Source organism: Miniopterus schreibersii (assembly GCF_964146895.1).
Source record: "Miniopterus schreibersii genome assembly, chromosome: 5".
In the NCBI taxonomy this organism is placed as follows: domain Eukaryota; kingdom Metazoa; phylum Chordata; class Mammalia; order Chiroptera; family Miniopteridae; genus Miniopterus; species Miniopterus schreibersii.
The window spans coordinates 48,100,760-48,113,222 of record NC_138106.1 but is presented as its reverse complement, the minus strand read 5'-3'; the positions used below and the strand labels follow the sequence as shown (position 1 = coordinate 48,113,222).

Below are 12,463 nucleotides of genomic sequence, written 5' to 3'. Positions count from 1 at the left end.
CTACTCTCTAAAATGGTAAAACTATCAAATTATGTATTATTTGTTTTTAATCATTTTTCTCTCTACTTTGTTCAAGGAGAAACTAATTTTTTTAACATTTGAATTTTGTATTTTTCAATTACAGTTGACACATATTAGTTTCATGTGTACAGCATAGCGATTAGACATTTATATAACTTACAAAGTGATCACCTGATAAGTCTAGCACCCACCTAAGCAATAGTATCCTTTCAAATAAGACCTTTTTTTAAAAACTGAACCTACCTATTCATTCTATGAAATAATGTTGGTAATCCTTCTATATATAAACATTGACAATTTTAAACAATATGAACAAAAAAGACTTATAAAAATAAAAATTTTTAAGAACTTTGCATTTATTAACAAACTGACAAATATTTTTTATTTCTGATTCTGATATTCCAGTTTTCAAATGACTGTTTTCATGAGTAAGAGTTTAAATTCTAGATTTTGAATCTGCAATAATATTTTCTCTTTTACAGCAATTTGCGATTTTTGATGATTGCTTTAGCATATGCCATACCACTTGGTGTATTTGCTGGCTGGTCTGGAGTTCTGGACTTAATTTTAACACCAGTCCATGTCAGCCAGGTAAGCATTTTATTTCTTTATATGTTGCAGGTATTTTTAGTTCATTTAAATTATAAGTATTGTCTACATGTCCTTGGTTTTAGCTTCAAGGCCTGGGTAGAACAACATTCTATACCATTATTGTAAAAGCAAGGTCCATATGAAATAGATATAAACAATATTGATTTTTTCCTGGATTTTGTTAAGTCATGAATTTCACATTTATTTGGATGTTATTAATGGTGCTAATAAACAGAAAAAATAAAGAAGGAAAATCTTAGTTTTGTTGATTCCGTCCTTTGTTCTTGCTTTATACTTTATGAAGATTAGGATCCCATCATCGAATATATGGCTATTCCTACATCTAATTTCTCAATTTCTCTCCAGTCTCAGGATAAGTATATTTCATTTCTTTAAAAACAGCCATTTCACCTATATTCTTGATGCCATCAATTCCTTCCTCTTGCTTCCAGACAGCATGGTAGAAAGGGATAGAGAGATTTGGAGGGGCAAAATGGAAGAAAGTCCAGCACACTCGTCTGATAGTCCATTGTATAAACAGACAAAAATTTGTCCATTCTGCTTTTGGTGAAGCATTTCAATTGTTTACAGTTTTTGACTGTCACAAGTAGTGCTGTGTGATATACATGTTCTCATACATGTTTCTTGCACCTCTATACACACTTGAGCTGGATGCATAGCTAGGAAAGGAATTGCTGGTTATGGTGTATACCTGGTTTGATAGGTGACGCCGGACATCCCCCAAGGAGTTGTATCCGTTTAGTCCCACCAGCAGTGCATGAAATTTCTCATTGTACCACATCATTGCCAACACTTGAGAAAGCTGGTCTTTTTAAATTTAGACATGCTGATGGCTGTGCAGTTGTCCACCATCATAGTGATATCTTTTTAAGTGTTATATATTTGAATATTTTTTGTGACACACCCATTCACATCTTTTGCCCACTATTGGGCTTTCTCTTTCTTACTGATTTGTAAAGAGAGCTGTACAGAAGGGGGCACCCCAGAAGACTATGTGAGGTCCTCAGCTAGTGAGAAGTGCACTGCACATGTAAAGGGCAAAGCTACCAGAAGTTTAAAGAGGGATTACTACTATAGGGTTGAAAGCAGAACAAATATAGTAGAGGGCAAGCAATGCTGGGCTCTTGGCATCTGGCCCTGCCAGAGTGGAAAGACCTCATTAACATCTTGGGCTACTGCTGAGATACCAAAAAGACCAAACTTTAGAATGTAGGACCATGCCCTAGATAGAGTAAGGCCTATCCTACTTAGACCCATAAACAAAGCCTAAAACCAAGCCCCAACAAAAGCCTGCAGAGGAAACAATTTGGAAATTGAATCCTACCAAGTGAGAGGGGCTTGGGAAACACCTTGGCTTCTACTTCTCTGCTGTAATAAAGCACAAAATCAAGCCTGTGGAAGTTCAAGGTGATCGTATAGTAATTGAACTGCCTACTAACATAAAAGTCAGCCATTTTAAAGAAAGACGGAAGAATCTGGAATCTTTACATTGTATTGTCTATGACATATACTATACAATTAAAAAAACACCACTAAAACATTAGACATACAAAGAAACAGGAAAATGTGACCCATATTTTAAAAACAAAAACAGTGGTCAATAGAAACCAACTTGGAGGTAGTCTAGATGTTGGATTTAGCAGACAGAGACTGTAATGCAAAAGAGAAATCTTTGCTCCAAGTTCATAAATGTAGGGTGTCCCCCAAAAATGTATACATGCACTTTGAATAATTATAAAGGCAGTGCTTATTAAAATACATTTCATTTTCAAAACTGAGCTATCAGCTGTTAAAGTGTGTATACATTTTTTCAGGACACCCTGTATATTCTCCATTACCTTGTAGAACTGCATTGTCTAGTACAGTAGCCACTAGCAAAATGTCCCTATTTAATTTGAAATTTAAATCCGTTGAAATGAAATAAAATTTAAAAATTCACTTCTTTAATGGCACTAGCTACTTTTCAAGTGCTCAGTAGCCACCTGTGGCTACCACATTGAACATGCAGATATGTTACATTTCTGTCATCACGGAAAGTTCTATTGGACAGTGCTATTCTAGAAGTTTATCATTATTCCTGTCATATTTAAATGTAGAATTGAATTTTGTGCTTGTTATAAAGTAGGAGTTAATTTTCCCCCAACATAAATATCCATTAACCTAATATCAGTCTTTGAAAAGGTCATGCTTCCCCTATTGCTCAATAGTGTCATCTTTGTCATAGTGAAGTGCCCTCATATGCACAAATGTGTTTCTAAACTATTTTTCCCTCTAGTCTATGTGTCTGTCTTGGTGCCAATACCAGATTGTCTTAAGTATTCTAATGTCACAAGTTTTGATTTATTTGGATTTTAAGGAAATATTTTTTGAACCAATAGATCAGTTTGAGAATTAACTTCTTTATACTACTGAGTCTTCCAAACCATGATCATTGTATTTCTTTTCATGTACTTAGGCCCTAATGTCTCTGAATGATGCTTTATAATTTTCTGCAAAGATGCCATCTATATATTCTATTAGATTTATTCCCAAGTATTTGATACTTTTTAAAGCTATTGAAATTGGTCATTTTAAACTTTTTATTTTCTCTTGGCTGGCATATAAAGTATAGTTGATTTTTGCAAGTAATTGAAATAGTCTACAAAATCTTTAGAACCTTTTAACTCCATTTAACCATCTAGCATTTTTTGTGCTATTTATTGTCATGTATTTTACATTGCATGAGACATTATCATTATTGTTTACACAGTCAGTATTTATTTATATTCACCCTATATTTACCCATTTTTTTTGTTCTTCATTCCTTTATTTTAGTCAGCTATCTGTTACTTTACTTCTGTCTAAAGAGCACCCTTTAATGTGTGTGTGTGTTTGCAACAAATTCTCTTCTTTGGGGTTTGTTTTTTATTTTGGTCTGAAAATGTCTTCATTTCATCTTTATTTCTTAAGATTATTTTTGTCAAGCATAATATTCTTGGTTGGCAGTTATTTTCTTCTGTTTCTTCAAAAATATTCCAGCTCTCAAATTTAAAAGATTGCTGCACTTAAGGTGTTCTCTTTGTCTTTGGTTTCAGCAGTTTTACTATGATGCAACCAAGTGACGATTTTTATTTTATTCTGCTTAAGGTCTGTAGGACTTCTTGAATATATGGCTTGATATCTCATCAGTTCCTGAAAATTCTTATCTCTTTGAAGCTTATGCTGAATATTTTTTCTAATTTCACCTTTAGGAACTCTAACTGTACATGTTATACCTTCACATTGTATTCCCTATGTCTCTTACTCTCTCTTCTGAAAATTTTTCATCTTTTTGTCTTTCTTGGCTTCAGACTGGATATGTTATCTAGCCTTTCTTCCAGCTCACTATTTTAGTTTTCAGTCTAATATGATATTAAACTCATCTATGAGTTACTAATTTCAATTACATTTTTAAGTTATACAATTTTTATTTGGTACTTTTTTATAGTTTCCAAATTTCTGTAAAATGTTGATCTTCTCTTTTATTTTTTTGAACTATTAAAAATAGTTATTTAAAGTCTGTATCTCATGATTCCTCTAGAGTCTCTTTATATTTGTGGTATTCATTGATGTTTTCTTGTCTTCTTTTGTGTTCTATTATTTATTTTTGACTGAGCGCTAGACATAGTAGCACTATGAAAAGTTGTAGAGATAATTTAAGCTTCAAGATGATGTCATTTTCCACAAAAAAGAACTTTTTTTTTTTTACAGGAGTCTAGGGATCACTTAATCCAACTTCAGGAATGGGGATTATTTAAAGCTGGCTTCAGTCCCTTAGAATATAGTTTCTAGGTCACAGTACTCTTAGGTATAGTCCTTCAGGGTCCCTGATTAAAGCTGAGGAGTAAGCCTCGAACTCATACTATTTTTCTTATGTCAATGAGGCTGTCGATAACTTCTCAGACCCTTAGTCACCTTTTCTAAAACCAGAAGACACCCCACCCCTAAGGGAAAAGTGTCCCCAAATACCAGGTTTATATCTGTGGGTTTCCTTCCCACCCTACATCATGTTTTCATAATTATGGATTACCTTCTTGGCTCTCTGATGCCATCAGATAGATTTTTCTCCCAGATTTTCTAGTTCTCAACCAGAATATTAATCCAAATTACCTAGTACCTTCACCATAAGATACAGGGCTTCCTTAATTTCCTAACCTATTTTTCTGGGCGGCAAGTATTTCAAGCATGATCACTTTCAAGAAGGAAAAGTGTAGCACCCATTTAAATGATTCTGATTTTGCAGATTTTATGCTTCATCTTATAAGTCCTAAGAAGCCCTTCCAAGTATTGCTCTCTGTACAAACTCAGAGATACAGAGACCATGAATCATACCAGGTATTAAGTGAAATTTAAAATTAAATGAAAGCAAAAAATCAAAACAAAGGAAAAAATTAACTATTGTGCGGAATGTTATTAACTAACTAAAGCAAATGTCATGAACAAAAGAAGCAGAAAAGCATAAAATGGTCTGTCTGACAGGACCAGAATCAGTATGGTCTGATGCATAGTGGCTCCTTGCTTGACACAGGACCCCACTCACCTAGGGGATAGAAGGAAATGTTAGTGGGAACCTGATAGCATTATGTGGGCCTTAGACAGTGGATGCTAAATGCTCAGCAGTGAGAAGGGCAGTTCTGCAGAACAGAGAATTATCTTGCTCCAAATGCCAATGGCATAAAAAAATGTAGAGATAATTTACACTCCAGGGTGTTCTCTTTCTCCAGAGAACATTTATCTTTGCTTTGGCACCAAACACTGGTACAGCAAAGGACTTGTGTAAAATTATTGTATTATTTAGAGTAGTTACGAGAAGTAGAATCCCAAAATTCTGAGACTTAAGAAGAAATTCATTTCTCATTCACATAGCAATCTAGGGCAGTTTGCCTAATAATCTAGGACAGTTGTCCACAGCTTGGACAAGTCTTTTCCTCACACTGATTTAGAGACCTGGATTGCTTCCACTTTGCAGCTCTTCTGTCTCCTAGAACCTTATCATTATAGGCATGGGTGAAGCTGGGTGACCTCATCTGGATTCCAGCTGTCAGAAAGGGAAAGAAAGCATGGAGGAGGCATATAACTGTGTTCCAGGTTCTAGCCTAGAGGTGGTTCACCTCACTCTGCCTACTTCCATTAATGAGAACTTAGTCACATGGTCACATGTACTGAATAGAGGCTGGGGCACGTAATCTAGCTAAGTGCCCAGGTAGAAAAAGATAACATATTTTGGTGGACAGCTGAAAATCTCTGACACAGGTGTAATGAAAATATGGCTATAAAAAAATAATAAAACGGCAGCTCTCAAGTGCCAAGTCAGATTTGGACTTCACCCTGTAGCCACAAGGAAAGCCACTAACTGTTTCTGAGCAGGGAAGTGGAATGATTGGGATAATTGTTCTGGCAATACTGGGAGGAATAGGTTGTGGAGACAATTCAAGGTACTATTACAGGAACCCACAGTAAGAAATAATATAATAAACAAGTGTGGTGGACGTGGGAAGGGGGAGAGAGGAGACAGAATGCACCAATATTGTTAGGGACACAGGGAATGTCAGTGGTAACAACTAACATGTACTGAGCATTTTACATTTATTAACTTTTAATTCTCAAAAAAAATCTTTATCATCTCCATTCTACCAATGAGAAAACTGAAACTGAGAGTGTGAGTTGAGACAGAAGCCAAGTCATAATTAGAGTTAAAGATACAGGTATGACGAAGAAATAAAGGCAGCATTTGTAGAGTGCCCTGAATAAGTTTGGCTATGAAGGTAGGAAAGAGGTAAGACATTAGACAGGTGGAGAAGCATCATCGGGTAATAACGACAGCTCCAGCCTTCACTGAGCGCTTCCTGTGGGCCAGCCACTGATCTAAGATCTGTACACAAGGTCTCTCATTTAGTCTACTTTATAGGTAAGAAGACGTAATGTAATTTGCCCAGGGTCACAAAGCTAGCACATGGCAGGGCTGGAAATGTTTTATCAAGAGCAGACAGAGCTATACATTTGAAACTCAGCTGAAATTCTCTTGCTCTGCTCAGTCTCCCCAGGTGCTCAGCCCTCAAACCCACATTGCCCCCCGCCCCATTTTGTGTTCTGTTAATCTGTTTTTAGTTGTTACTAGGTGTTTTAACGCTGAATTATTTCATAGTAGTTTTCTGCCTGTTGCCTATATTTAAACTTTCTGAGTGACCATCTTTTTTCCTTTTCCTATGTTTTTGTAAAAAGAGTTTCTGTTATAATGCTAGGCATGTGGAGCATATTTGAAAAATATTCGTTATGACATTGAATATTTGTTATGCCATTGATAAGCTAACCAAGGATATATTTACTTAGCCATGCATGCATCCTTTCATTTGGTTCATCTTCTTAAATGATATTTCCTAGATTTGTTGCCATTTAGCTATTAACATATTGATTACAGAGGATTCTTTTCTCATGCCTTCTAAATTGCGATGTGATAGTCTTGTATTGAATGTGTCTGCCACTTTCTTAACAGGTAGACGCTGGCTGGATTGGATTTTGGTCCATAGTTGGGGGCTGTGTTGTTGGAATAGCTATGGCAAGGTAAGAATATTTTTATGTTCAACATGAGAGTAGCCAGAAACAAACAAAACACCCAAAGGGACAATCAGCTCCCCTAAATGAATATTAAAATTCGAAGAAAAGTAAAATAGGCAAAGATCAGAGAAGGGGGCTATAAGAAAATCCACATGTAGTAGGTAGAATTTGCTGCCGTAAGAAACATCTCAAGAGCGGTCCGTCCTGAAATGTTTTTGGAGACTGGAGATGTATTTCTAGTGTAACTGAGCTGCCTCTTTCTGTACTATTAGAGAACAACATCTACAAGGGGAGCCCAAAGAAAGGTGATACAGTAATAAAGGCAAATTGATAGTGAGAATAGTAAAGAATGTAAAAGAATCATTTGTAAGAGCATGTCTAGAACTTTCCATGAAAAGGCAGTAGTCTTATTAGCAGATACTTATTTCTGGGGTTTTTTAGCAAGTATCTCAATGGTTATTTCATTTTGATGAAAAATGTCCATAAAGACTTCCAGTTTCATCAAACTGCCTGTGATCTTAACGCATTATGACAACACATTTTTAGAATGAGTCAGAGGAAGGAAAAAGTTTCATTTATTCTATAAAAAGAAAGAATGAAAATGTCACCCATGTACGTGACTGCCTGTAAAACTATTCTCGGTCTTTCCAAAGAGATGATATTCATTCACTTCCCAAATAATTTTACCCTGTTTAATCAAAAACAAAATTAGGCAATCGACTTTACCAGGAAAGGAAGAATCTAATTACACATTCAGGGAGATCAAATAAGATAGGTAAATCACCTCAATATCTAGACACTTAAACATGACTGACACAGGATAATATTATATCTAGATCTTAAAGTTTGCGTAGTGTCTCCTGGATAATGAAAGAATAAATTGACACTGTAGTTTCTAAATCACTTTATCTGAGGTTTTTATAAGTTAAGAAAATATAAGAATAAAATCTAAAAGCTACAGAAGAGGAAGATAGCTATTTGTAGCAAATCACTACGTTGATACTGAAATGCATTGACCTATCACATTTGACAAAAATCACACCTAATTATTCTAATTACATCTCCAAGCCAATTAGAATGAGGCATCATTTACCAAATTCTATTCTGAGCACCAAATAGGTCAAAGGGAACCATTATGTATCAGAAATGGCATCTCACATTTTTCTTTCACTTTCTTTCTTTAAACCTTTCATTTTAGCTATATAGAAGTAGAGCTAGAAAGAAAAATTAGAATGAGACCATTTTTGTTTTTAATTTGTTGAAATGGAAGTTCTAAAAAGTACTACCTGTATCTGGGATATGAAATCAATTGTAGGTATCTCCTAGACCTTAAATAAATTTTAACACCATTTTTGGGACCCCTAGAATGCAATCTCCATATATATATATATATATATATTTTTTTTTTTTTTAAATATATCTTTATTGACTTCAGAGAGAGGAAAGGAGAGGGAGAGAGAGATAGAAACATCAGTGATGAGAGAGTCATTGATCGGCTGCAGCCTGCACCCTGGGCATGTGCCCTGACCGGGAATCGGACCGCGATCGCCTGGATCCCAGGTCAACACTCAACCGCTGAGCCACGCCCGGCCAGGCACAATCTCCTTATAGACATGAGTGTTTGGGATGATTTTTTTTGTAATTATGTAGCCAAAGGCCACTACTAAATGTACTACTTTGATCCTAACAGTATTAGCCCATTTGAAAGGTCTAGGTCTTCAAAAAGAGCAGACCCCGGTGGTCATTTTGTTCTTGGCCTGTGAAACTGTCTCCCTGTTCAGCTTCACTCAGCTGTGGTTGTACTAGAAAAGTGTTCTATTCTCTCATACCTGGCCATCTGCATATCTGACAAGTAAGTTCAGGCAGCAGACCAAAAATATAAGTCAGAAACATGTGTGGTGAACACGGAATTAAAACAAGGTTTTTAGATTTTCTTAAAGGACATTTCTATCAAGCTGTGGAACCTTTTTCAGAATTTTCACAATAAGAATTTTCTGTCTGTGAACTTTCATAATTGAGCACAAACCTGTCACTGGGCAAAGGTGCAGCCGTTTTCCCACCGAAAGATGGCATCAGCTCTCATAGGAAGTCATTTTAGTCTAGATAACGCTTACAAGCATGATTAGCCACATCATGTCAAATAGTTGCAAAACAAAAGATAGTATTGAAAGTGTTGATAGGGACAGTCACATAATTACAATAGAAATTAAAATGATTTTTAAAACTTCAAAGAGAAAACATGGTAAACGTCATATTTGGGATGGGATCTGTTTTTTCTACAATAGGAACAATTGTGAAGGACATAGTAAGTTGTGTGTAGGCACAGCCAGAGGATTGTGCCTGTACAATCAACAGTTAATCAGCAGGTCAGAAAAGCAACTGACAAATGGAAAAGGTTTTGGTCATGATTAAATGATGAGCATCTCTACCAGATGCCTTTTAGTTTCATGTTAATTCAGGGGGAAAAGCAGGGATTTTAAGAACTTAAAATGCTATGAAACCATAGTCACAAGGTTTGAAGAATAGTATTCACTATCCCAGAGCTATGTTTTTGCTCTCACGAAGCTTACAGTTTGATATGGAAGACAGAAAACAAACAAATGCAAAAACAGGAGACATTCCAATAGAGATAAATGCTATGAAGAAAACGAAGAAATGGGATGGGGAGGGTTTCTTCAATGAGCGTGGAGAGCCTTGTTGAACTGAGACCTGAATGACCTGAGGAAGACGCAGGAGTAAGTCATGTGAAGAATGGGGATACCGGCATTCCAGGCAGACAGGACGAGTCATTGCTGGAGAACAACTTCAGCATGTGTGAGAGACAGAAACAGGGCTGCCAGCTGGAGCGCAGGAAGGCAGAGGGCGAGAGGAGGCAGAGACCAGGTCATATAGGGCCCCAAAGACTTGAGAATAAGCATTTGTATTTGTTCTCTGAGTCTGAATTTTGAGAGAGCCATCTCTACAAGTTTGTGTCAACAAGTTAGCCTATTTTCTAAAACTAGAACAATATGTGTTCATTATGGGATGTTTAGCAATTACAGAAAAATATAAAGAATGGAAAAGTGGCCTTTAAAAACTCAGGATTCACCCTGCAAGTCATAGATCCTAAACAGAGATCACCATTTTTGTGTTTTGTAAGAGAAAAAAATCATTTATCACAAAGTATCATTTATCTCACACACACACAAACATATCAGTTGTAAAAATTTTTAAACTTGGTTTTAAAAGAATGTATGGAAAATTCTTTAAGAAATTATTAAATGAAAGTGTATCGTTGATTTAAATAGTATTTTTAAAATTCAGCTAGAATTAATGGAACGTTGCTTGTTCATTTTGTTTTTTAGGTTTGCGGATTTTATCAGGGGTATGCTGAAACTGATTCTCCTCCTCCTGTTTTCTGGGGCCACGCTGTCATCCACATGGTTCACCCTGACCTGTTTGAACAGCATCACACACCTGCCTTTAACCAAAGGTGAACACAGACTTTTGAAACTTGAATAAGCATTTTTAGTTCATGGAAGTATGTATACTTTGACAGTGGGACTTTTTCTTGCTTTTATAAGTAATTACTAAATATATAAAAGGTCTCCCTTATCCAGCCATCAAACCATCATCCCATCTAAAAAAAGCTCAATGAATAACTAAAACTATTTTCATTGGCATTTTACATATGAAAAAGAAGTATAATCTTTACTAAGCTTATATAGCATGGAAAAGCTATATGAAAGCTTTTAACGTTCATATCAGAGCACAATGCGAAGATCTTGATCTTCTTTGTAGCCATTACATCATTGTGCGACGGTAAGGAAATGAACAAAGGCAAACGGCCGTGATGGTTGTAGTATACTCCAGTAAAATTCTTTGAACCAGCAACTATAAATTTATTTTATATTTAGTCTTATTACATCATCAATACAAAACAAAACTTACTGGAAATACCTACTGGAAGTATATAAAAGGCAGCTTACTTAGGTCATCAAATTAACCTGAAACATTAGTATCATTTGGTAGTGGCTTTTAGAAGTCCAGTCCAGGTCTCACTGGGCTAAAATAAAAATGTGGGCCGACTCAGGAAGAATCGTTTCCTTGAGTTTTCTATCTAGAGGCTGCCCACATTCCTTGGCTTGTGGCTCCCTTCCTCCATCTTTAAAGCCTGGAACAGCCTATGTCCTTCTCACAGTGCATCATCTGCCCCCCTTTTCCAAGGCCACATCTTCCTCTGAACCCTCATCTTCTGCCTCCCTCTTCCACTTTTAAGGATCCTTGTGATTACATTGAGCCCATCCAGATAATCTAGGATAGTCTCCCAATTTTAAAGTCAGCTGATTAGTAACCTTAATTCCATTAGTAGCCTTAATCCTTTTGGCCATGTAAGGTAACATCTTCATGTGTTCCATGGGTTAAGATGTAAATATATTTTGGGGTAGGAGTAGGGGGACATTATTCTTCCTACCACAGGATCTTTGTAAAATTACTATGACAGATTATTTTATAAACCAAGAGGACTCTGTTATTGCTTCTTTTTTTACTTTAACAAAGGATTATTTAAGATGCATACAGCAGTCCCCCCTTGTCCACGGGGGGTATGTTCCGAGACCCCCAGTGAATTTCTGAAATTCCAGATAGTATCAAACCCTAGATATACTATGTTTTTTTCTATACTTAAGTACCTTTTCACTTAAAGAAAGATCCTTATGGCTTCTACTTGGCATATTCGAATTGCCAGCATCACTACTCATTCTTTGGGGCCATTATTAAGTAAAATAAGGGTTACTTGCACAAGCACTGAGATACCATGAGTTGATCTGATAACAGAGACTACTCAGTGAGTACAGGCAGGTAGCATGTGCATCGTGGATGTGCGGACAAATAGAGTGGAAAGTGTGTGGCAGTGAGAGATTTCATCATCCTACTCAGAAAAGTGTGCAATTTAAAGCTGACAAATTATATCTGGAATTTTTCATTTAATATTTTCAGACTGAGATTGACTCTGATAACTGAAACCATAGAAAGCAAAACCACCGATAAGGGGGGACTGCTATATTTTTTTACTCCTTTTGCAAGTAATATTCAACCACTTGTTGGATTATGTGTTTAATTGTAGAATTATTTGTTGTAAAGGTAGATTGTAGGATTGTTTGTTCTAACAAATACTTGGGTTGGAGTAAACAGTCTGAAAGTGGCTCTGGAGCCACCTATTACCTAGTGGCATGTATGTTCCATGGGACTCCATGAGAGAGGAGCTCCTTTTGTTTAT

General features: G+C 36.1%; 1 protein-coding gene across 1 annotated transcript in view; it reads left to right on the top strand.

The window, feature by feature from the left end:
- SLC49A4 (solute carrier family 49 member 4) overlaps positions 1–12,463 on the top strand; it is a gene marked incomplete at its 5' end in the record, with an annotated part of 54,177 nt that overhangs the window by 25,093 nt on the left and 16,621 nt on the right. Inside the window, 3 exons of the mRNA XM_081138338.1 lie at positions 504–612; positions 7,145–7,212; positions 10,551–10,678. Of these exons, the coding sequence (XP_080994464.1) occupies positions 504–612; positions 7,145–7,212; positions 10,551–10,678 (305 nt within the window). The remainder of the gene's footprint in view (positions 1–503; positions 613–7,144; positions 7,213–10,550; positions 10,679–12,463) is intronic.